We start from the raw sequence: 27,195 nt of genomic DNA, 5'->3' as shown, positions 1-27,195 counted from the left end.
AAAAACAGTAAGACTAAATCTTATAAATGTCACTGTGGCTTGTGCTACATGTAGCGACAGTGCCCAATATCCCTCACTAGTGTGCACAAATCCCCTGAAGCAATGGGAAACAAAGTGACAAATGCAAGGTGTTTTCCTCTGAGGTTTTACAGAGTATGTATAGTTTAGCCTGTCAACAGTTTACTGCAAAAAGCAAGCATTTTAGCATGGCAAGTTGGATCTTTAGTAAAAATAGCTCCAAGTTCTAAATGAAGCAAAACGTTAGCTCAGATTGAGTTAGTAGTGGACTTTTTTCAGCAAGTACATTTAGAGAACCATGTCTATTAATATGATTTAATCAAAGTCTGTGCATTGGAGGCTATCAATGAAAATAGGGAAATACAGCAAAAAGTTTATTTGTTGTTGACATACAGCCAGCTTTTTAATTGGGACTGTGAATCTATATGCAAGTAAAACCTTTCCACACTTTTGGATTTTTTTGAGTGTAGGGCAAAAAGTGACAAAAGGCAATCGTGATCATATTCTAAGAATGCTTAGTTTAATCGTAATCTACCAAACTGTACTAAGAACCGCTTCAGTTGGGCTCAGGAGAGCCTTGTTCTTTGAGCAACACATCAGTTGACTTGATATTGTAGTCTCCTTGATTTTACATGATGACAAAGACAATACACAGTCAAGCCATGGCTTTGTAATAAATACTAAATACTCATATGTCCCTCTCTTGGTCACCAGTGGGATGTGTGCTATAGCTATGGATTTGGACGGGTTATTTCAGAGACTGTTTAAAATAGAGCTCACTGCTGAGACATCAGGCGGTAACTGCCTGGCTTTTGTCCAGGCCTCTTAGCTTCCTGGCAAAATCTCCAGTGCTCTTGTCCTTCTAGAAAGGGATCAGATATCAATTCCACTAATGATTCCTTATCATAGCAGTTGGCACTGCATTAAGATTCGAGGAAAGATTAATGTTGTTGTGCCACTAAGGTTGTACTTTTGAGCTATATCCTCTAATTCTTTTGAATTGCCTTTCCTGTTGAGATCCCTTGTAAAATTTAAAAATGTTTGGCCTCAGCTGTAAAGGCCTAGTGTGGCTTCGAATCACGACTAAAACCTTTGGAATCCATTGAAACATACGTCCCAAGAAGCCTGTGGTTGAGCGTGTCGTCACTTGAGATTCACAGTTCTGAGATAGTTTGATAACCGTTGTCTTTCCTTATCAGAAGCATGTGGAACCCGACAAACAGTAACGAACAGACGGGGCAAGTGGCTGCCAGGATGGAGACTACTCCAGCTTTGGGTACCGCCAGCATCTCCATCTCCCAGCAGCAGGCACCGAAGAAATTTGCCCCTGTGGTTGCACCCAAGCCCAAGTTCAACCCTTACAAACAACTGGGAGAACCCACCCACTCTGACACTGGAGGTAACACTACAGGAACCAAACACAACACATCTAAATCACTAATTTCAAGCAAATTAAACCTTTATACCCTCACGTTATTTAATAACAAGATACAGGAAAAATCTGAAAATAGGATTTAACTGGCCTTCTTTTACCTGATGGTCCAGCAGTGAATTGAGACTGGAAAATTAGAAAAATATAATCTATTCCTCAAAGCCAGCATCTCCACTGTCTGTAGAACCTTACCAGACTAGGTCCAAACTGGCCACAACCTCCTATATAAAACATATCACACTTTATTAACATCATACACATTTTATGGCACACTGTCCATTTTCAGTACATCTGCATTTGCTTAAATGACAGATTCTATTTGGCACCTCCAAACAATGACTAACTTGCTATGGATTTTTGTGTTTGTGTGGTGTGCTTTAGCTTTGAAAAAAAAAACTACTGCAGTAGGTAATGATTTGTTTCTAGACAATAAGCTCTGGCTCCATATCTCTCCTTCAAGAAAAAGTGAACACTTGTACCAGTGCTATTAGATTAGATCGTCCTTCTGTCTAGGTAATGGATTTCAAAGCAGCACAAAACTGCCAAATTAAATATGTTTTTCTATGTTTCAGTTTAAAAGAGCAGCTACAACAGCTTTCACTATTTGTTAATTTTCTTCCAAAAGAGAATTATTAGGTAGGCTGTGTGTTGAAGTAATAGTTCGGTCACTCATTAATTACCAGATAGTAGTACTGTTTAATATTGGTTTCCATAGTTACAGTGCAGTTTTAATCAGTCCTAAAAAGCTCAGTGATAAGAGATGTGACTTAAACTGTATCCATGCATTAAAGAGGTGTTAATTAAAGTGCTCTGTTTTGGTATATTTCATAGATTTAAAAGATGAATTCAAGGTCTGTTTTTTTGCAAAGCCTTTTGATGTCTTATGTGAGAGTGGGACATGAGGCAGAGTCTTTGTTCATAACGTAAAGTCATACAAAGTTAAAATAGGCTACATTTGAATTCAGTGTAGCATAAAAGAGGCAAGATATCACAGGGAAAGGGGAATGATTCTACTAATTATGAACATAATTAATTTGATGGAACCCTTGTTCATATCTTAGTGCAATCACCGCCTTATTTTGACAGACATAAGTATAGTTGTGCATACTGGGTTTATCATAGTTATCATTAATGGAACTTGGGTATCAATAGATATAGACCAGTGGTGTCCAGTCAGGTTTTCCTGTCAACCCATCAAAATAAAGTCAACCAGGAAAGGGGGAAGGGCTTAAATGACATCAGCAATTGATAGGAAACACTCTGCAGAGTATGACAAACCGTCACTTATGTCAATATGACTTTGGGATCAATGATGATAGATGAAGAAAAGCAGCACAATTTTTATTCCAACTTCCGTGACGGACCGACGGACAATAAAAACAGAGCTAACTGGGGAAGGGAGGAGGCAGCAATAATCGAGGGAAAGCAGAAATAGCGTTGACCAAAGAGCGGTGGTGAAAGAGCGACAAAGACAGCTGACTGAAATTGAGGATTTACAAGCCGTTTTACTCTATTAGTGCTGAAAAAAACATGTAAACAAAGGCAATGAACCGGAAGAAGAAAGGAGAAGATTATCCGCAAGGCAACACAACCAGTCATGTGATATTTTAGACCAGTCACAGACAGTCACACAGTGCGAAAAATTCGACTAGGTCGGCCAGCAAGCCTGTGCACACTGCGCAGTCCGAAGCCCACGCGGCACTTCATTTTTTCTGCAAGCGTGTCCCTTTTTTTGTAAGAACCTGCCGGAATCAGTTTCCGCAGCAAGTATACGGCTTCATGGGCACATTTTGATGTCAATAGCAAACATGGCGGTAGGCAAAATTTAGTATTGATTTTACTATTGGTTAGAAGTAACCTCAGTCAAATAAGGAGGGGGCAGCTGTTGGCTGCACCTTTTCATACTCTTTTGCTGGCGGACCGTTCTATTTGTGGACAGGACACCGCAGTTGGACAGGAATATTCTGTCCATTGGTTTATTCATAGCAACAGGATACTCAATCTCAGGGTATCATAGGTTCATGTAAACAGTGTAACCAATCAAGACCTTAACTGCAGCTTGGCCAGCCGGGTTATTCTGTGGTAAAGTGGTGAAGTAAATGTGGTCATTAATTTGACCACAGCATGCTAGTCAGTTATGGTATTGGCAATTATTTCACATAATCACACCCACATCTGACTTGATCCTGATCATACATTTGACACAAATATTTCCCTTTTGGCCTCATATCTTGGCCGGTTTTGTTGGTCACAAAATGTTGATGTCATCAGTTCAAGGCAGGCTGTGGCACCCTTTAGATCATTAGATTATTAGAGACGCATGGTGCAGTCTTTATTTCTGAACTTTGCACAACCAGAGTCCTCCCCTAGGATCTGCAGAGGTATTGCAGGGGGTCCATGAAACATTGTTAAAAAAATTTAAAATAACCTCAATTGTCTGTCATTTTAGCCAATTTACATCTTTGTGTGAAGATATCGGAAGTGACTTTCACTCAGTTTACCTATTTTGCATATTTTTCTACTGGGTTTGGTTTAACCTGCAGTAATGTCTTAGACAAAAAAAATACAACTGTCAGAACTTCTGACTTTAGAATAATCTATAAACCATAATCCATACACATAGCATAATGAAAGTCAGTCTGAGTTACTGAATTGCTAGATGCTGAGGTCACTTATGTTAAAGGATTTGTCATTATCAGGGTTTGTGCCTCATTCCTAATAAACATACAGCACTAGTACTAGAGTTTCCCGTCATGTGTTGGTTCAGGAAGCCTTGTGGTGTCTGCTTCTTTGTTTAGGCCCCTTGGGGACTATTGGTTTGCTCTTTTGAAAAAGGCAATAGTGCTCCTACTTACTGTGTAATAAATACATGGACAAATAGACACTTCGTACTTTGGTTTATATTTCCATGTTTTCATAAGTATTTGTTATTTAATTAGCCTTTGTTCTGTTGCAATAGGGCGAAAAGCTGGTATGATAAAAGCATTTACGTTTCAGGTTCAATTGAAAGATGAGTGAGTTCATCTAGAAATAAGCTGAGCAAACAGAGGGGTGATGTTGTATAGAGTTGAGCACAATCCATTGTGTCTATTTTACTTGAAACAAACATGACTCCACAGTAAGCTAATTGACTTGGTATGAACATCGTGTCAACTATATGACCATGATATCTCTTGAAAAAGAAGCTCATAGCTCACAACCACATTTTATTGTCTAAAATGGGACTTCTCCAAAAGCATAGGGTTTTTTTTTGTTGTTTTTTTTAATCAAAAGAACATAATAGTGAAATCTATGCAAATTAAGGGAACCCACTTCCCTCTGCTGTTAAGTGTGAGAATAATGCAGTCAATTGAAAAAGAGAAAACAGGAAGTTGATTTTGAGTCAGTAGCAATAAAAGTAAAAAGACAAATATCTACATCGCTTCCAGGCATTGCATCTTTAAAGGCATAGAGGCTTAATATAGGCATATGTTCAAAGTGACCATAGCATACCATGGGAAAATACACAATGGCCCTGAATGTCTTTATTATTATTTTTTATAATTTTTTGTTAAAATGATTGTGATTATTATTGAGAGCACAGTTAATTTAGCTGAAATGTTCAGCCAGTGAGATGGTAAAGCTCGACCACGATGCAGAGAAGATACCATATACCCGTATACCCCCCCAGCATGTATCTGGTATATGTGTTGTAATTTGAGCTTTACTGATATCTCTTCCTCTACCCCCAAACCCCCCTGAGAGCCCTAGATTTCCAAAACAGGGGAAACGGTTATGAAATTCAGCAAGTAGAGAGCGCACTGTAAGGTTGAAAACACTGTTGTCCACGGGGGTTTGTGGTTTGAATTGTGACCATCTTTCCTTACTTTTACCTGCCTCACACTCCAGATGGTAGTTTTGTCAAACTTTTTCATGAACTACTGCTTCTTGAACTCTGCTCACGAATAACACAAAGTAGCACCACCCTTGAATTTGTTGTTGCCCAAAACAAAATTTGTTTTGAGTGGCTCCCACCTTGGTAATTGCCATAGTCGTAAACTTGGCCATTGGCTGTTAAACTTTGCTTGTAATGATGATTTTTGATATTATTGGTTTAAGGTGGCTTACAATGAAAACGTCTAGTTGGGACTCTAATGGAGACGTTATTGTGACAGCCTCAGATAAGGCCCTGTGCACAGTGGGGCAGGGTGACAGGGGATTTTTGTTTTAGTATTAAGCTGTACAGTCCTATGGAAAATTAAATAATGTAAGTTCAAAGTGTACACATATAATATACTAAAATTTTGAGCACCTTACACAAGAATTGGTAAGTAATGTGCTGCAGGATGAAAACTCTCACCACTGAAACTCAGTAGTCACCGTGGTTTCAAAGACAGCGGTGATGTATTTGATGCCATGGATTATTTTAGGTAAGCACTGGGCTACTGCCCAAAACTTTTGCACAAGTTGAATATACCAGAATAACTCAAGAGACAATATGACATGGGAACACTTGTAAACGCTTATGTCTAATTTGTTTTCTGCTGGCACACAATATAACGTAGCACCTCATATTTTGTAACCTATATCCTTAACACTCAATGAGACACAGCATATCAATTTCTGGAAAGAAGACGGGCAAAGGCTGTTTGTTTCTATACTTTGTATTTATATTCTGTTGTACTGTAGAACCAACACAATGTTATTGGTAATTTACAGTACATTTCCATACATTTCCATTACAGTAGATTATATGTTAATACACTGGAATAGTAGTGGCAATTGTAGATTGTATCAAAAGTCACAGAACTTCACAGAGAGGTGATAGATGGATGAATAAATGGGTGAAAAATGGGTGAATAATCACTTGCTTAAAATCAGTGATAAAATTTATTTCACATCCTAATGTTAAAAGTCCAGTTTCTGTAGTGTAACGACACTATGAAGACAAACACAGCACAACAGAAGCAAACAAGTTTAAAGCAAAAAAATAGCCTCCACAGACAAGTTAATTGACATCATTATTGTCACACAAGGAAAAATGAAAAAGGAAATAGATTTCTAGCCAAGTTTGAAAACATATTTAACAAATAACAGTCAGTCAGAAAGTCAACAAACCTATCAGCTGATAAGAATAGATGAGGAATCCTTAACAGGAGCCACAGGCAGCCAGATACTCACATTGTAATAGTAACAGACCGATCATGCAGGTTCAGAGAAAGTACATATAGGCAGTATGTAATTGACATCCAGTCATTACAGCACTTAATAGTCCATTTGTTGAACAGATTTAGTTTATTTAATCACTGGTGTTGTAGTATTTTTGTGCTTATTTGTGTATTTCTCTCCACTACTTCTTACTCACCTGTATTGTGTGCTGTTGGGTGTGAAACTCAAAGCTGTATTGTACCATTTGCTGCTCATAGCTTCCCATTCATTTTGAATCTCTATCAAATATACAGCTACACAGACATCCTTTTCAATCAAATGGTGTCGTCTGACAATACAAAATGAGCCATCTCTTTTTCCTTTGTTCCTTTCAGGCAAGAACTCTGAAAACTGTCAGTTGGCAAGTATTGCTTGGTATTAGAATTCATAAATGTTTATCTGATTATTTATTGTTTATCAACCAAAAAACACTCAGCTGGCTGGCACACCATGGATGTTTCAGGATCATATGACTCAGAATGACCTCGAAAAAATTCATTGAAGGGGCATTAACCCAAATTGTGGTATCAAACCTAAAGAAATGAATCAACTCCACACCTCTTAGTCTTGATCTCAGCTTTTGGCTGCAGTGCCTCTCTGCCATGTACACAGATTCTTTGCCATTTAAAAAATTACATTTTCATACCCAGTTGAAGATTTTCATATGATTTATTTCATCATTAGAGCCTTGTAATCCCAAAATGTCATTTTACAACATTTAATCCAGACACATTGCTGCTATTTTATTTGTCATAATTCTCCATTGTCCGGGCATTAAGAGGATTAAATGAAACAATATTGGGGTTGGGGTGTGGGGGCTTGAAAAAACTTAAAAGATGAGTAAATTGCTTTACTTTTCTTTACTATTATGGATAGAACAACATAAAATTTGCATTTTATAATATCTCATAGCTGCATTTACTATGTGACTTAAGAAAAGACAGATCAGCAGAGCTTTATTGAATGAATTGAATGTTGAATGTGTTACTCAGGGTTAATCCCACTTTTACTATTACAGATGTAGTCCCGTGTTTTCCCTTACACTGCTGCCATTTACTGTGACAGTAATTGCATAAAACTCGGTACTGTTTACTATTTTGTGTTCAATATAAAGATTAATTTCAGGTCAACTACAGTAACTATATTGACTGAAATATGGAAGATGGAGAAAACACTAAAGACATGAATCTAATGTCTATTTTGTGTCTGTACAGTGTGCAATAAATTCCTTGTGGGCGTTATCAGGGTTTATTTTGCAACTTATTTATTGTAAAATAAGCAGCCTAGTCTTGTGGTACAGATCAATTGAATTGATGAAAAAAAAAATTGTAATACTTTTAAGAGCTGGCTAACACTTGATAATGATGATGATGTTGTCGGCATTTTGAACAGGCAAACATGTAAAGCCAACTCCAGACTGTCCCCTCATCAGCAGATAAGACGTCTTTATGGACAGATTATCTCGGGTCCTTTTTTTAATTTTTTGTTTTATATCAAACGTGGGGTACAGTCTGATATAAAACTGAGGATTAGCATAAAAATTAGGGACAAGTCAATTTGGCACAGTGCCTCGGTGTCCTTTGTCTATCCGAGGCCTGCATCAGGGTTAGAGCGAGCAGCCTGAGGCCATGTTTACTGGTTGGACAAAGAGGCCAGTGCAGATGGGGGTGGTGCACGGTTAGTGGGGTCTGCTCTGAGGTCTCTTACAAGAACCTGCCCTGATTAAAGCCCCAGCAGGAGGAAGTGAAAGACATTTAGGTCTCAGACAGAGGCCTTACGCTCAAAATTCCTTACACCAGATCAGATTTTAGATTCTCAAGGGTTTAAGATGATCTGATAATGGTACAAGTAGGAAGGTCAGTCGAGATTGCTTTATGAAAATGAAAGGTGCCACGTCGAGCAGCAAATGCGCCATAGTTCTTTGATGCAGGTCCTTTGCTGCAACCTCTAAACTTAAGTTAAAATGTTTTTTTGCTTGATTTTTGCAGGTTTTAGGGAATTTGAAAAGGAGAATGATAATACTGCACACTACGGATGTAATGATTATCCGATTCGAATCAGGGAGATCGGACCAGCTGTGCCAACCATCCAGTAAAGCAGAAAAAAAAATCCATTGCTGAAAGAATGTAAAATGAAGGGGACACTGAGAAGTTCATTTACTGTATGTCGTCAAGCTCCAGAGAAATAGCAAACAATGGTATATTATGTAGATTAATTAAGAAAAACAAATCCAAGGCACTCTTAGAAGAAAGTTAAAAAGCCTTTTGCAGCACATGCTGGCCTTCCCTGGCACCCTGAGGTTTGAATCGTATCATATCGCATCGCATCGCATCGCATCGCATCGCATCGCATGATATCGTATCGTATCGTATCTATCACATCAGATCAAGTAAAAAGTTAATGTTATCTTATCGCTGACCTGTTCAAAGATATATTTCCTGTATTGAATTGCTAACTAAGTATTGAGATTCATACTGAATCGGTCTAAGAAAGAGATTCACATCCCCACTACATACTAGTAGCTTACTTTCTCTCCTGCCATATTTTTTGGCTTTATTGAAAGTCATAGAAATTGATCCTCAGTAACGTTCCTTGCACACAAGTCTTATTGGATTTCTATGCAGCTGTCTGCATAGATCAACACATGGGAATGGCTAATTAGTGTCTGCTCAGTGCTCTCTGAGACTTCTCCATGTCTGTGTGAGCCTCCGTATGAGAACAGAGTGTAAAACATGATGTCGAGGACACAGGTCATCTTCCCCAGACAGACTGGAGATTCAGTAGGACTGCTGACTCCAATTTAGAGGAAACACTTTTTTGATTTCCATCAGTCCTGCGATAGAAATTAACTTCTGAGGACAAATTAATGGAAACTGCACAGTAGCTGTTTGCCCGTCTATATCGAGCAGTTTGGTAATACGAGTTTTTCTTTTGATGCCAGCCAACTGTGTTTTTGAGTTACCCTTTATTTAATTAATTTTGCATGACTTTCTAATCAATATTTTGAGAAAGCTCTGAAGCTCTTGCTTTGCTTTATTGTTTGATTCACCATTTACATTTTATTTTGCTGTATGTTTAAAACAACTGCCCCAAATGTCTGCTAGGAATGATCCCAATCAAGCTTTAAAAAGGGGGAAATCTTTTCTATGTGGGATGGACGGAAACATTCATATGGCCAAGGCAGGCTGCCAGGTACTATAAGGAAAACGATTCACTGTGTCTAAAGAAGAAAAATAAAATCAGACTGAAGAGAGGCATCATCAAGAATTTTATTCAGAATATTGCAATGTTAAGTAAGTTTAAGTCTATAACTTAATATTCTGCAAATCAGATTTATTCCAAATACCTCAAGACCATACAGCTTTATATTGTGAATTAATTGTGTAAGAGTAATATACCTAGTTTGTCTCATGATGTCTGGCCACTGATTATCATGCTTGATAGGTTTATGTAGCAGGATAATCCTAGTGAAGGTCAGAAACATCTCAGAAGTGCTGTTTTAGATATAACTTTTCACACTGTAACTTCCCAAAAACCCACTAATTATTTGCTCAGAGCAATTCAAAGTGTTGAACATGTGCATAAGCTGTTTTTATTCCTCCCTGCTTGACTGCCCAGAGGCAAACTGACTACCGGTTGTTATGTCAGAGTCCCCACATGGGTGTCACCATGAGAATTTACAGGAAATCCACCAATGAGTGTGTCAGTGTCCCCATAGAAACCACAGGCTTTATGCTGTGAGCGCTTACAAAGGCCACTTTTATCTAAGTAGAGCACAGACCTCAGCTACTTGCTGTACTTTGTCTGCAGTGTGTAAAGTATGCACATCTGAAACTTGTTTGTATTTGTTTGTTTATATGTTACGTTCTTTGTTCTTATTCACATTTTTTTTTATTTTATTTTTTTTACATTGTATAACATTTTGTCTGTTTTATCTAGCAGTTCCAAGTCAGATTAAGTCAGGTAGCCGGAAGTGAGACACTTCACTCCTGGGCGCTATCCAACTTTTCACAGTATTGTGAAAATCATTGTCTGCAAATCATGTCTGTTCTTTTTGAGCAGCAGCTAAATAATCAAAGGAAGAAAAAGTTTGATGCTGAGTAAGATTTTGAAAACCCAATTTGCACAACCCAGCAAAACTTACTTCTGGGTTTTCAACTATTTGTTTGCATGGACTGCTCTGCCATACAGTGATGTTTGGTGGTATATATACAGTATATATATATATATAGCTAAATCTTTTTAACCCCGACCAGCAGCTAATATAAGTCACTCTGTCGTCTGGTTGGTCAGTCAGTTGGTCCCAAAAAGGTCAAGCTTATTTGTTTGTTTGACTTTAGCTCAGCTGGTAAAGCATGTTTGCCACGCCAGAGATCCCAAGTAAGTCAATTTAACACCAAACTGGTCACAGTTTATTATGAATTACGTGCTTGTTATGATCATAAGACAAGACATACTTTGGCATTTTATGATAAATCTCACAGTGCTTCCATCTAAGTATATAATATGTTATAAGCGCAGTTGCTAGCGTGAACAAGCCTAATGTTAAAGTAGTTAAAGCGTTCTCCATAAAAGACATTTAGACAACTGATGAACTAAGGAGCCAGAGAGCTGAGATCACATTGAAATAAAATAATTATGCCTATATGTAATCACCATAAATGCACTGTGGGACTGTGCAGGATCTGTACTTGTTAACATAATAATATACCTCAAAGGTTTGACTGCTTGAACCTTTTTAATAGGATATTCGGCCATGAGAAGGAAGTTAAATGTTCAGGTCCAGCGGGTCTCCTGTGTCCTCAGATAAACTTACTGTAAGCCCAGCTACCTCACCTAACCTTTGACACTTTAGGTGTAGAATAACCAGCTTACATTACCATAGGTCCTCAGCATGCCTGAGAGTAACTTAGAGAGGTTTAATGTCATGAAACTCTGCCTTACTGAATGTACACAGCAGTAGTGGCTGAAGTTTGGTTCAGCACTTGACTGTCTGGATTTTCTGCCGAAGAGGCTTCTCTTACACTCTCCCATTTGTCAATAAGAAATGACAGCAAAGCTCCTCTTACCAGCTTTGATGAATCATCCTTTAAGTCATCAGCAAACCTTACTCAACATCTCATTTTAAGGCACAGATTGTTCAGTGCATTGTTTCAAATATCATATTTACATGAAAAGGCTTGCTTGGATTTTAAACCCTTCACCTCCTCACAGTATTTGTTTCTTTGGTTTTATACAATAATGTAATCCTTCTATTATTCTTAAACTCAATTTCCCGTCTTATGGGAATCCTACTTTATACGGCAGAAGCCAATTTGATCTGCTCCTTTACACTTAAAACAAGCATATCTCCAAAGACCTCAAATCCATCCCTTGCATCTCCAACCAAATGAAGTCATAAATCACTCCTCTATACATATCACTGCTAATTAAGAGCAGGGCTCAGCTGCTCTTCTCCAGCGGAAGGTAGAATAAAACTGCTCCATAATTATGTCAAAACAATGTGCTCTCAACCTCGCTGCCACAGCGCATTTGGAATGGGCTGTGTGGAGATAAAACATACAAAATGACACCCTGGTCTTAAAACACTTTGTCCATTTTGTCTGGAAGGGATTATAGGTTTTTGCTACTGAATATGAATATGAAGTATAGCCATTTCTGTCTTTCTAAATAGTGATTTTATTGTAAGCTAAGGACTACTTTCAACTGCTTATTTTCTTGTCAGATTACAGATTTGTGGAAATATAAAAAAACACCTTTGGTATTTGTGCAGCTTTGTTTTACAGTCAGGTATACAGCAGAAATTCTTACTTAACTGAGCATCCCGATACCTTGCCGGGGCTGCAATGCTACTCTGTAATAGAGCTGTCAGCATCACGTGACGTGTGTGGACCCCCACTGTCAGAGGGGCTCCTGCACTTATTTTTGCTTACTGCAGTATGTGTAAATGGTAACAGACACTAGCAACTCAAGCTTTCAGCAATAACTCAAGTTCAGATGAGGGGAGATAATCTATGTGCTGTGTGCACCCAAACACACAGGCAAGCAACGTGTGGTTCTTTTCAGTGATGGGAGTAAACTGACTCCCTGTGTTTGAGGTTTCTTCAGTGTCATCCCCTTGTGCTCTGGCGTTGAAAAATGCTTCCTTCACTGAATTGTTTGATGCATTGCTGTGGAAGGCAGTTACATTCTGTGCCAAGCTTTGTCATAAGTCCTAAAAGGCCAGATGGACAATGCTTACAGACACACACACACACACACACACACACACACACACGTGTAATTCAGATAATATTGCGCACATGTGAATATATAAACATATGCTCAACCTCCAGTGTACAATCCTCTTCCCCCAAAGAATCTACTAATCCATAGCAATCGCACTAAACACACACAGGATATAGAGAACTACTTACAGAACACACATCTGCATCTGGGAAGGTTTCATAAAACATTTTTTTTATAAAACAAAATGCTCTAATTCATTTTGGAATCCTGGAAGCTTGTTGTCCATAACAATACGTACTGTTTGTCCTTTTTGTTAACTGAATTTGTGATCATATTCAAAGGGAATGCCACTTCACAACACAATACAAAGTTTCAAACAGATTACACAAGTACATTTAAGTATAAGCGACTATTGCACCATATTGCAATTTATTGTTTAGTTTATTGTTTAATTTAGTCGCATACAGTACTTTGAGTGTGTGTATAAATGTATCACTTATTTGAAAAAAACAATGTTTAATCTTGCTCCATGTTTCGCAGCTGGATCCATCTCCACCCCTTTATCATCCTCCTAACAGTACTCTAGTTCCCGATAACCAATTATACCTCTTATGGCCTCTCAAATAACTTTAATTACTGATTAGGATTCCTTGTTCACAAAGCAGCTACTTAAAAGTAATTGCTCAATAAAGAGAGGGGAATTTGTCGTATCAAGTAGGTGTTCCTGCTGCTTCTCTCATTAGTGCTCACTTGGAGCCTTCAACTCCCTATTGTCACAAATGGAGCCAGCTTCATTCACAGCACAGAAGCCATGTTCACTCAGCTTAGCTCATACTGGTTTGGAACATGACTGCCTGTGCAAAACCCCTTAGAACAAAAAGCTCTTAACTGCTCAAACCAGTGTTGAGATTGATGAGAGTCGTGGTACATCGATAAGATACTGTATGCTGTAAATCCAAGGCTGCGTACACAAGCCAGGTTTATTTCAGTTTAAAGTGCATTTTTACAAACAAAATCTCAGCACAATTCACCAAGGATGAAAATATTTGAATGGAGGTTTGTTAAAAATGTGACCATCTGATAAACGAACCAAAGATGCAGAAATTGTGGTAAGAGAGGGGCATTTGTTATCGGACACACTACACCAGTGAGGGTGAGTCTTTTTGTGAGTAGGCAGACTGTTGCCTTGGATGATTCCTCTGAATGAGAAGGACCCTCCACATTTTGATTTATTACAAATGGCAGGGATAATTAAAAGCCTGGCCTCTTTGCGCAGGAATAGTGAAGCAAGGAGGCAAGTCAACATAATGTTACAAGTAAGCAGAAGGACTTTAAAATCAACTCACTATCTCACAGAGAGCCAGCGTTGTGATCCCAGATTAGCAGTCCTCCTGGTTCCAGCCTGGATTTTAGCTACAGATTTTTGGACAAATTGTACATTATTGACAGTTTTAGTGCAGCTGCATTGAACTCATATGGATATGACAAAAGCGTGAATCATTTTTTCAGTTTCCTGCGGAAGAAAGTGTCAGACCAATGAAAGATTTCGGTTAAATGTCTCTTCCAACTGTACTGTGAGTCATGACTATATTGTCCTCCACTTTTAAAGTAGAGTATTGTTGTCAGATAATGTATAGGACTCACTGTAGAATTCTAGCCATCTTGAACATTCAACTATCTGCACTGATATAGAATCAAATGTGACTTTGAGTGAATAATAATCATAATCATAATCTTTATTTATATAGCACTTTTCAAATCACTGCCTAGTGTTTTATCTTCATTATTTCTGCCTGAAGGGCCTTGGTAGAAACAGAATTGTGACTGAAAATTTCTGTTTTCTCAAATCTGTCTTTTTTTTTTCATTAGTAGAACTAAAAATGGATTTTCAAACTTGTGTCAGGATCCCTTAAAATTGATTGTAGTTGAGTTTTGCCTGAGTTGTGTATCATCTGCTTTGTAGTGAAATCTGACATGAATAGTTTTGTTCCAAAATGAGATATCCACCGTTTGAAAAGTGACGTTTACGCTACCCATTGTGGTTACCAAAATGAAGAAATGACTCTTATCCTGCAATTGATGCCGAATCATTGATGTATTAAATGTAAACTGACGCATCGGAGTTATGAGAGTGCGGCTTCTCTTTCTTTTCTTTTTTATGTCTATGACCTACCAAAATGATAAACACTTTTATGGATAATATAAATATGGACTGGATCGTCCATATTTTAGACCCCATTTACACCTGGTATTAAAATGCAATCTGTATCTTATCTGGATAAGGAAAAACGCATGTTAATGCAATAAATGCAATGAAAGATTAGCTTTAGGTATTGCTTTTTCCCATAGCAAAGTAGAATTCTTGATATATCTACAGATAATGTCACTGTGTAAGATAATGTCAGTATAAGACTAGGAGACCAAACACTGAACCCTGTGGAACCCCTTACTTAACCAGGGAGTTGTCAAACGAGACACACATTATTTATATTCAATGACATGTTTGTTGAGGTAGATCGAGACCATAAGAAGGCTGATCCATGGAGCCCAATGGTATTTGTGAATTTGAAACAGGATTTTATTCCCTACAATGTCAAAAGTGCCACTCTGGTTAAAGAGTATTAGAATGAATATAGAATTATGATGTGATGCAACAAGATAATTAAAAACTTTGATGAGAGCTGTCCCATTGTGATGCTGAGATTTAAATGTAGACTACAGGGTCTAATATATACCATTAAACATTCAAATAATCAGAAAACAATATGCACCCACTTTCCCAAGAGTCTTAGACAGAAATGGTAAATTGGACAGGGGCCTGGGGAAGTGTTTTTAAGACTATTTTGATAAAGGTTGTGTTTCTCAAGCACAGGCTTAATAACCACAACCTTGAATGAATTTCGCTTCAATCAAGAGGACAGAATGTAATCTGTGATCGAACATATTGGTTGACCAGGAATTGGAAGGAGCTCAGTAACACATTTTTGTCATAAAAGGGCCAAAGAGTGCAAGTTGCTGGTTTGAAAGACATAATCATTTGAGATATGCCTTCCATTGTTACATTTTTAAGACTAATTGTCTGCATTCTTGATAATCCTCTGCCACCGGAGGAATTTGTAGTTTATTTACCCCCAAAACAACATACATACACAACAAATATTCTAGTAAAATAAAAGGAATAATACTCAAACGGCTGTATGATGAGATATTTCCTGATTCATAGAAGTAGATTTGAGTTCCTTAGTGGTGTACGAAACTCTCCTCTTACTGACTCAGTTTGGTTAATTTCACCCATCCATGGCTGTGCAGAGAGATGGTTAAACTGGGTTTCTAGGCTTCATCCTGACAGGTGCAGGCACATATTACTCTGGTGCTAATTGGATGAATTCGCCAACATCATCATAGTGCTAAAAATATCTTAAAACATCTCTTGCACATCATTTCTGTTTTTAACAATGTTGTTTAATAACATATGTGGTTCTTTATTCTCTCACACAACTTAAAGTTGGGACCACTTGGTTTCATGCTGCACAGTTGAAATTCACTAGCAGACTCTACAGCAATTTGAATTCAGACCATTTAGTTCAAAATAATGCGACACAGGACTCAAACAGGTGTTTTCTCCCAAGCATTTTTGACATGAGTTGTTCAAACGGCGATATCTTTGGCAACACTGGCACTTCCTCTGAGAGCAAGAGACGCTCTGAGGGCAACAAGTCGGTCTACAGGAGAGCGTCATCTCGTGGTAGAGTTCATTCATTCTCTTGTTTACCCTGCACATTAACAAAAAGACGAAAACAAGAAGTTTTAATTCAGTTTAACTTTTTTCAGTTTTGTTTTTATTGTATTTCAGTTTATGACAATGTTTTTAACACCTTGTTTTTCTCTTAGTGTGGTCCTAGTTCCTTCTGTAAGTATTCATGGGTAGTCGCTCTGTTGCGCTGTGACACAGCGAATATCTGTATTGCTAGAAGTCAGAAATTGTGACAGTGTTCTTGAGCAAGCTCGTGGGAACGTATATAAATTACACATTGATGGCTTCTCTGTTAGCATTTGCAAGTGACCGTCAGAATGTATCCACAGCCAGTGAAGGCTTATTGGAGGGTTGTGAGTTTTAGCAAATGCAGCTTATGAGAGCAGAGCTGTCGTGTTATCATGATCAACTCCTTCTTCTCAGTCTGATGAATCACTTGACAGACAGCTATGTTTGCTTCTAATTCTTCTTATGTTTTCAAGATCAGTGGCTATTAGAGGCCCATAGCAGTGCATCTTCATTGCTGTATCCCATAGGCTACACTTGTCTGCTCTCAGCTTCCCAGACACACTTAATGGCAATTAATATCCTAGTCGAAATAACACTAATGTCTACACTGCACTGGGCTCATGGGGACACTTGTTTCTGATGTCTGAGCTGCATACCTTGAAGGATAATTCCTGTTATGTTCAACCTGGGCCTTATTTTCCTTATTTTTTCCATCATGCCGATCGATTCTGATCAAAATTTCATCAATTACTTCGCTGTAGAGCGACGTATCTCAGTTTGCAGGGAGCGGTGCTTTCCAATACACTCCAATGGGGCAAAGGGAAACTTAAAACAGTCAATCCAAAAGCCCCCAAAACATGTTCCTTTCCACACAATAACACTCACACTCCAATGCCTACATTTGATTTTCCATGGCTTGAAATTTGAGGATATTGCGGTATTAGGTGTGTTATTTGGTACAAAGGTCAAGTACTCTGATGCCACATTCACATCATATCAGATTTTTACGAACTTCCAACTGGGAAAAACCATTCACCTCAGCCTCCTAGTGGTAATTACAAGTAGGTTTTGTGGGAAGTTTTTTGCGGGCTCTGATATCTCCCACATGGCGTCACAAATTGCAGTGTGTCAACACAAATGATAAACATAGCAGGGAATCCACCGATGTCGGCAGTCCAAGGTAATAAAATCAAAATTATCAGTTATATTCACACTAATGCAATCAACCGTACTTACGAGAAGCGAGCTATACCTCCTGTTCATGGTTGATTTTAAATTCAAGCTACTAATTCAATTGAAGCAACAAAATCCCATTCTTCTGCTTCTTCCAATATGATGGAAATGTGGCAGAAGACTGGCAGCCAGCAGAGTAATTAAGGAAGTGTGTGAGCGATGCACACTGACAGATACGTAACTGTACAGTGAGGTAATTGACAAAATTTTTATCAGTATCGATCGGCATGACGGCAAAAGCCAGGAAAATAAGGCCCAGGTTGAAAATAAACGGAACTGTCCTTTAAGCAAAGATGCTTAATGACCCTTATGCACTCCCAGCTCCTGCTCTCCACTGCTCCACATACATTACTGCAAGACCTTTTCAATAAAACATGCATCTCTGAAACATTTACAACTCTCATGTTTCCTGAAATGATAAATCCAAAACAACTTTGATGTTAGAGAGAAACGTACATGCAACTTAATGTTTTAATTTTGTGTAAGCCACAACTTACAAGTGACTTATATTGTGGCAGAAGGATATGTGCAGGAGCGCGCGTCGTTGCAGGGGAGGGAGGACCGGGGTAGAGTCTTGCTGTTGAGCAGCAGATTTTATTTTCTTTCCCAGAGGTTTAGAGGAGCTGTTACACTGTGGAGTTTTAGTGGAGGTCACAAGGTTATTATATAAACAATTCACATGGAGGCTTCAAGCGCCCAGAGGGAATGTTTAATGCCATGCTCACAATTTCTGAAATGTTGTAATGCTCAAGACGCAGACGTGTCCGATTTTAACCACGCTGCACTGTTTCTCTCCCTCCTTTTTTTTTTTTTTTTTTTTTTTTCTTTTTTCAGAGGCAACTGAAAACGCTTAATTAATTTGGTCAGCAGACTTGGATAAACTACATTGATGACATCAATTAGATTCTAATGAAAACAGATAAAAGCCATGGAAAGCAAATGGAATTTCTGAACAGGACTCATCAAAGTCTTAGCATTGGAACAAATTCCCATTACGTCTCATAAAAGCCTTTAATTTGCAAAGCTCATGTCTGGTTTGGTACTTAGAAGTACACGGTCAAATGATTCAATCTTAAGTCCTATGCCGCGAGAAGCCAAATCAGAATTTAATTTGGCACGTAACTTCTTATCCTGTCTGAAACATGTGGTTGGATGCAATCCTTGGATTAGTGTGGACTTTAGAACTACAAATTTGGCTTGTTTCTCTTCTCCTGGCAGAACAAACACCTAGTCTAACCCATTTGTAACACAACATTTACATTTCCAATCTCAGGAAAAAACACATGCTTACTCCAGATTAGGACTTCTTAGTTAACCAAATTGTTGCAATTATGTGTGTCAATCCATTGGTGTGGGATGATGAGTCTCCATTTCTTTGTCCCTTCCTCCCTATTTTTCCTCTCTTTTGTGTGACGAACATATATAAATTAGACTCTGATGTACTGTATAACCTCTTTGTGAATGTCTGATTTGATTGAACAGCATTAACAACATTATTTTAAAATATAAATTTTGATGAGTATTTCTCATCAACTCACTATCAACCTTGTGCATTTGTTGTCGCTCGTATACTGTAGTTTCTCTGGAATTGTGACAGTTTGAATGCAGGATAAAAAAGGGGAAGTGTTTAATATCCTTTTTTTGTTTCTCTTGCCGCGTGTGTGTGTGTGTGTGTGTGTGTGTCTACATCCCAGTGGACTACCCTCCCCCTCCGCCACCTGCTGACGAGTCAAGTGGTCTCCCATCCCCAGGTTCCTTCCCTCCTCCACCAATGAACTCATACGAGTATCAGGTGAGACATTGATATTATATCGTCTTGATTGTGATTAATATTGTTGAGTTCAAGTACCAAGTCCTGCAAAGCTGTCTGTCCGTTTGTGATCCAGATAACTGCAGAGACTTGCAGTTCTGAATGCTCTAGTTACTATGAAGTGAGGGTCCTGTCTATGCAGCCACTTATTTGCTTTATTTGGGGACAGACCTTACACAGCAGCCATAGAAGGCTGACACCTATTGGCGGACCCTGGTCACTTTCTTCTGGATAGCTGGTCATAATACCCACAGGCATTTGGCCCTCCTGGGATATCTGGCCTGTGTAATCTGACTGACACTCTCAGCGCTTGACCTCTGCTGTGAAATCCTCCAGGCGCTTCACATTCCTTTGTTCAATGCAAACATGGAAAAAAAAAAAAAAAATCTCTCTTCAACTCTCTTTTGATCTGACTTGTTTTATAGCCTATATTAACGCTCCTTCTAGTAGTTTTGAAGACAGAATATTACATATTTTATATAAGTTTACTGCTGTTCCTACACATGTATGGAAATAGGAGAACACTGAACCAAGGCATTAGTATGTCTGTTCATGTGGTGACTACTCTTGTAATCATAAAATTATTTTTAAAGGTCCAGTACAATGATAATCAAATTTCCTAATTTCATGGTGTTGTTTCAGGGCATGTTGTTGTAAAGGCATGTTAATGTAAAATTACCAAAACAAAAGTATAATTGTCAATCATTTGTCATTTTCACCAGACTACATTAAGTGGACATGGTGGTCAAAAAGCGAGACATACAGTAGATCTGGTCTATGTGTGCGGTTGAGTGAATGAGACAGACAGAAAGAGGGAGAGAGAGACCTACAGTATGTGTTGATAATCCTTGGCTTGTACTTTCTATTTGACATGGAATTTGACATGATTTACTACCCAAATTTACTTAAGCTGATTGTACCATAGAAGCTTCCACTTTGGACACAATGTCCAACAAAAAGTGGGTGGTGTCAAGCATGTTGACAGGGACACGCCCCCTCAACCTTATGAGAGTTGACTGTGCATAGAGAAAGGGGCACTAGAGCAGTTATTACAAATTATACAAATAACCATTACACTCCTCAGGCGTTAACCGACTAAATTATAATAATTTCACTGGATCTGCAAACTTGTGCAAAGGAGGACATAGGGGTTACATCTACACAAATACATTCTCTTATAGTTCATTTTATGGAGTCACATCTCATTTTCAATCAAATTATAATGGCCAAGCAGTAGAATCGTTACACCTTTATAGTTATGCTTTTGTTATATTTCCCATTTAGACTTGTTACAGAAGGTTTCCAGATAGTCTTTAGGGGAAATAAACAGTGTTACAGTGAGTGTGTAGGACCTTTCTGCTTATTCTAATTTACTACATCTTTCATGAATGAAAATGGGGTGTTAAATAATTTCTGCGTTTATGTGGAACTAATAAGAGGAAGAGGTCTGAGTGTGCAAGCAAACATGAATAATCAAATATTAGCTCGACTATATTTATATATTCCCTGTAATTGAACATGGTAACAAAGAAAGAGATGCAAGTATTAAAGAGTTATAGTTTCCTTCCACATCTACCTCTAACTTACACTTTTACTCTTTTTTCTTCTTAACAGTATAGGCAGTAGAAGTGAATAACATTTGAAGCATGGACTTACATAACAAATTAAGCGCCTCATTACTTTGAAATGTACTTCACTGTTTTCATCTATAACTTTTTGCTCTCCTATTGTGTTGGCTTTAGAATCACCTTGGGAATGAAACTTAATTCCTTAATAAGCCCTTTGTATCCTAATTATGTGTCCTGCAGCTAGAGCGGACCTCTCCAACTCTAGGCGCCTTTCACAGAAATGGATTGATATGCAATCGAAATGTCTTTGTACCTTCTTTCCTGCGCATCAATAGGGAAATTACGCATACTGAATGAATACATCAATGAATAAATGGTATTTTCTTGGCTCAAGTCTTTGCCTCTTTGACAGGACGCAATATTCCTTTGTCTTTATTACCCTTTTTTATATGAAAATGACGTCTGCACAATGACATGCTTATGCCGAAACGTTTAGCAGAAGGAGACGGCACAACAAAAGCAGCTCGCTCTCATCAGGGGTTCAGTATTCTTTTGCTGCTGTACATTCACTTCTATTGTCCACATTATAAAGCCCTAAACAACAAATCCCAATACATCACAATGATATGCAATTCAGTCTTGCAATTTTTCCTTTCATCCTCCTCGTTATCACTGTTAAACAAGTTTGCCTGTTTTTCTTTTGTTGATTTGAGACAAGCCATTAGTGTTTTGCTTTGTTTACCCCACTCATGATTGCCTTAGATGTTTTAAGCAGCAGCTATGCTCCAAATGGAGGCAAACGCTGCCTGTAATAGATTGTGACAGGTAATCCAAACACATAACATTAGAATAAGAAGCAGTCACTGATCCAGCCAACTCAAAAGCCCCCGCAGGCAATCGCAAGCAGTCTTCTTGCAGTTGCAGCATAGTTCAGAAGACTAAAAATATATCTGTCATTGCATAGAGAAATTCCCTGGAATTTTGGGTGTAGAAAACCTTGTGTCACTAATGGTCAAATCATTTTTCTTACTTCTCAGATTATGTATTCATTGGTGCAACAATTTTTTGCAAAGAAATTGTTGTGTGCCTTTTTCATACATTGAAGTTGTGGTTTCTCCAAGGTGGAATAGAAGATATGATGAATAAATTAGTGAGGTATCAGATTGCTGGAACAATCCAGTTATTTAACCATTCAAGCTTCCTCTGATGATAAACAAATTAAGTAAAAATTGGCATAATACTTATTATCTTAATTTATGAAGTCTATGTTTCAGACTAAAATACATAAATAAAAATATTTATTGTACAATCGAACAATTTCAATTTTAGTAAAGAATTGACCTTTTTTGTTTGAAATAGTGCTGGATGAGAACTTGATGAATAATGCATGAAGAATAAGATACTGTAAATTCAAGTGCACTGAAAAGCAGGAGGTGAATAGTGCACTGCATTAGGAGAGTTGTCTTTCAGACAATACGTTGCTTCTTATTCCTCACTGCAGTTTTCTCAGAGAGGAGTCTCTCCTATTGATGTGTGGCTTTCAAAAGGATTGTCTAAGGTCAAGGTGAAACATGCACTCAGAAAGTGTAATCCAACCTGTAAGTACTGTGAAAAGGATTGAATAGTAAAGCGGGAGAGAATGCATCAGTACAGCAGAGAGTCAGAGTGATCCATCTATGTGAAGGATGAATATCTGTCCTTAACATTTTGATTGCAGCTAGTAGTAACTTAAGTAAGTGGCATTACAGCATTACATGTTTTCATGAGTTCACTCGCTGTACTGCACATGTGATGTTTGCTTGCAGATGAAAGGACCAGAGAAAACCCTGGAGGAGAGACGCTCTAGTCTGGATGCTGAGATTGACTCCCTCACCAGTATCCTGGCAGACCTGGAGAGCAGCTCGCCCTACAAGCCACGGAGCACACAAGTACGAAACCACTTAACTCCAAACACTTAAACTACACTACACCTAAAACTCTATACTCTGCACCAAGCATACAAACCTGAACGAAAATTCGACGACACCATGGTTTGTAGGAAGATGGCTTTTAAACAAGAACTGATGTACCAGCTATGTTAAAAAAAGACGGCAGGAGCCATTGTGTGAAAATGCCACAAATGTCAATAATGGTTTCATTCATTTTTTAGACATGTGGAAAGCAAATTTGATTTCTACAGGAAACAGTATAGTATGTTGTAGTTTTTGAAAACGTTGGGCATTAATAACAAAATGAGTCTTGACCTATATCATTAGTCATTAGATATTAAATCATATTAAGAGCAACTTCAAAAAGTCAAAGCCTTGGGCAGTTAACTAAATTGTTTGACACACAATAAATGTAGGACAGGCAGATAAAAAAACCTAACCAATTGTGTTTGGAGTAGGAAAGCTCTGAGGGGTTTTCGACACCATGCAGATCATATCTCCTATGAGATATAGCAGTAATACCTAAGAGGGCTTTCTCTGCAAGGACTATAGATATGATGCTGATGCGGCTACGTTGGCGTCCCCCATGTACCCAAATCACAGTAAAGAAAATCCTCAAGGGTATTACAGCGTTCACTCTGTATATTATCCACTGTTTAGTTGTATGCATGCTGTCTGTTTTTTTGTTTTTTTTAAAGAAAGCATGCTTAAGAACAACAAAAACTGAAATTGACAGCAGGGCTAGGGTCATACATTTTCTGCTGCAGTCATACATTTTCTTCTCTGAATTTTTGATCTGTACATTTCTAATATAAGACGTATGTACATCCACTTGCCTGTTTTCTTACTTCTTTTGTTTTGTCAAATGGTGATTTGGGTGTGTTAGGTGTGAAAGAGAGCATCCTTGAAACATTTCACCTTTCACAACAGTCCACACATCTGTAAACTGTTGGTGTCTTTTTCAGACTAGTAGAATGCACATTAAAACTGGGCAAAATGACACTTATCCGATTTTGGAAGACTAGCAAAGTTAGCCTCATAAGTAGTCAGAGCGATATGTGGGGGATGTGTATCAAAGACAAGAAAGTGCCAGTGTTTGTCTGTGCTTCACACGTAGACTGTTGGTTGCGAGTGTGTACGCCCCTTGGTTTAGTGACTCCTAGCTCTCTGGTTAGAGGGAGTAAAATGAGGCAGGCATACTGGGAGGAAACACACAAAGGGAAAATTATTGCACCGCACAGTGGAAAGATAGCGGATACAGATCGAAAAGAAGTGAAGGATGTGGTTCTGAAATGATAGATGTTAAAGGCAATAAGTAAAATCAGATTTGCTGATTTCTAGTATGCTTAGTGTGGTGGCAAGCGAATGTGCTCATGGATTCTGACGTGAACAACGTAATAACATGAAATTATGTGCTCCTAAAGCGTGGTTAAACACCTTTTCGACCAATCACATTGCAACAGTCTGTTGTACAATAATATGCTATAGTCTCCAAGGGCCAATAGCTGTCTGAGCTAGGTCCTGCTCTCCATAGATACAGAACTTGCAGCTCCTATTCGGGGCCTTGCTGCTGGAACCACACAGGATCAGGCAGACAGGAGAGGCCTCCCAGATGGCCTGACATTCACTCCCTTTGCCTGCTGCTCTCCTTTGCCTGACCTGTGGGGCGACATGGTCACTTGGCACAGCACCCACTTGCTTACCATGGCCAGTACTTTTCCTTGTATATTGCCCCCATGGAGAAATACTGCGTGACCATTATTTGGCATTATTTTCGATTGTGTCTGAACCCTCTTTGGCTCATTGGATTTACTTTCAGCAGGATTTGTAGGCTCTTCCCAGATCAGCGGACAAAGCTAAAGGGAGAAACGGTTGTGATTCCTGTGCGTAGCCCACTTCATATATCTGATGCATACAGCTAGCTGTCAGGGTTACAAGGTCATGAATTTTCACACTCTGGGGGAACATCACTGTTTTGATTCAGAGCAGATGTACGTGAAAGAAGCTACAGTACGGCCAGTTATACGACTCTGTGAAAACATCTTTCTCTTTCTCTCTTTTTCTCTCTTTCTGTCTCACTTTCTTACTCACACACACACACACACACACACACACATGTACACATGCAGAGACATGCACACAAAGCAAACACTTTTTTTAGGATTTGGAGCTATCAGCTCCTGAAATGCAGGTTATGCAGGTTTGTTCCTAAATAAAATATAGTATAAGTGCAGATCTTTGTCGGGAAAAACTTGTGAGCAGTACATGTTAGAGAAGGAGTCTGAAAGCTTTTGTCAATATGGGTTGAAAAATTGATGTGCACCTGTGCAGCTCTGTGAGAGCCGAGCCTGCGGATGAGTGGGTGAATGGCCTTACTCCCGCTAATGTATGGCTGTCTTTCTCCCTATAGGGGGTCGGAGTCACCGCGTGTTTATTTTTATCGCTACCTGTAGCAAACTGTTGGTGTTACGGGTCAGAACCCACAGCACCTGTGTCTCAAGAGACTCTGTATACTTTTATTAGCAAGTATCATTAGATTTGTTAATTGCGCAATTTTCCTTAGAATGTATTTATCATGAAATTTTATGCATCAAACATTTTGTTGAATAAGCCTTCTCATTTCATTCTAAGAGAGCAGTCAGTATCATGTGCATCTTCAGCAGCATCATGATGTCTTTTTAGCTCTTGCTGTGCCTTCTGTCTATGAGGTTTTTGTACATGGAAAAGATTTAGCTCTCCATTTGTTTGTTTATTTTTGCAGCTTTACCAGCCTGTACACACACACACACACACACAGACACACACACGCTCACACTATTACTCTCTCTCCTCAGCTGATGCTGATTCTAGCTGATTAACTCTGGTTGACCTTTTCCCCTATCCAGCTGCTCCTGTCAGTCCTTGCTGGGGCTCTTTCAATGCATTATTCTACAACATAACGCTAGTCTTGTGTAATGGGCCAGGTTTCATACCCCAGCATTGGCAGAACTGCTCCACTGTAATCTTCCGCTTGTATAAGCAAAGAGTAACGAGTGGTCTTGATTTACAGCTTTCTGTGTGCAAGCAATTACAGAGCCAGCTTTCCAAAATCAATAGGCCACCCTGTGCTCTCCCTTTCAAGCTGCTGGGAGTGGAATCTTCCTTCCGATGTGAAGTTTGGAAGCGGCGAGGGGACCCTCTGTGTGCTTGCCTCGCAGACGAAATTGAACTGGACGTTGTTGCTCATTCATAAAAATCTGAGTAGCATTCCTGCAAACATTCAGCCAGCACCGACGGTTCACAGACATCAAAACAATTTTGTTTGCTTTAGTTGGTATTCTCCCTGGCATAACAGTGGGTAATGAAATGTGATCATTATATAATTCCCATTTGTTCTCTCCCCAATTCCATCTTAGATGCCATTTGTTATTTGACACAGTTAACTAAGTTTGTGTTGCAAATTGTTTGCATTATCCCACAACATCAGATATTAAATCAAATCTGATAATACTGTTATTCTTTTTATTCTCTGTTTCTTGAGATACCAGACTTGAATCATGAATGCATTGAGGTAATAAAAATATGTTCCCTTTACAGAAATTACATAATATTTTACTAAATTTGCCATTGACTAGTTTTACATCACAAGGGTGTATCATCTTGTTGCTTAAGACTTAAAGGCTAAATCTGACATTCTGCTGAACAAAGAGAAAAATAGTCGTTTTTCTAAGACAGGGGTCTCAAACCATGTGGCATGGAGGGCCGGGAGGCTGCAGGCACTCTTGGCTGAGGCTGGTTTGAGACCCGTGTTTTAAGATTCAGAAACCGTTTTTTTCCTCAATCTTAAGTCTGGCATGGGGCTGGAGAAGAGACAAGAGCGCTCGTTCATGCTAAAGCCTGCGAGTGCGCTAGTGCTGCAATCCGAGCCCAACTAGCCCCGCTAATGTGCAGTGCAGGCCTGTCCAAGCATATCAGATCTGTTGGGGGGAGTTAACAAGGAGGCCCAGATGAGTGTCAAAATAGTGCGCTCATCAAGCACCAGAGCAGTG

The 27,195-nt window shown here is 38.8% G+C and overlaps 1 protein-coding gene across 3 annotated transcripts in view; it reads left to right on the top strand.

Moving 5' to 3' along the window:
- Positions 1-27,195, top strand: part of lpp (LIM domain containing preferred translocation partner in lipoma) — a 136,191-nt gene that overhangs the window by 43,102 nt on the left and 65,894 nt on the right. For 2 of the 3 annotated variants that reach the window (XM_078285698.1, XM_071923446.2), the window contains exons 4-6: positions 1,218-1,417; positions 19,556-19,653; positions 23,045-23,167. In XM_078285698.1, coding sequence (XP_078141824.1) covers positions 1,222-1,417; positions 19,556-19,653; positions 23,045-23,167 — 417 coding nt within the window. In that variant the 5' untranslated portion in view covers positions 1,218-1,221. The remainder of the gene's footprint in view (positions 1-1,217; positions 1,418-19,555; positions 19,654-23,044; positions 23,168-27,195) is intronic. The other variant, XM_071923447.2, reaches the window with a different exon arrangement.

This window comes from Centroberyx gerrardi, chromosome 9 (assembly GCF_048128805.1).
Source record: "Centroberyx gerrardi isolate f3 chromosome 9, fCenGer3.hap1.cur.20231027, whole genome shotgun sequence".
Taxonomy (NCBI): domain Eukaryota; kingdom Metazoa; phylum Chordata; class Actinopteri; order Beryciformes; family Berycidae; genus Centroberyx; species Centroberyx gerrardi.
Note: the sequence above shows the minus strand (reverse complement) of the source record. Positions and strands in the feature narration are given on the sequence as shown.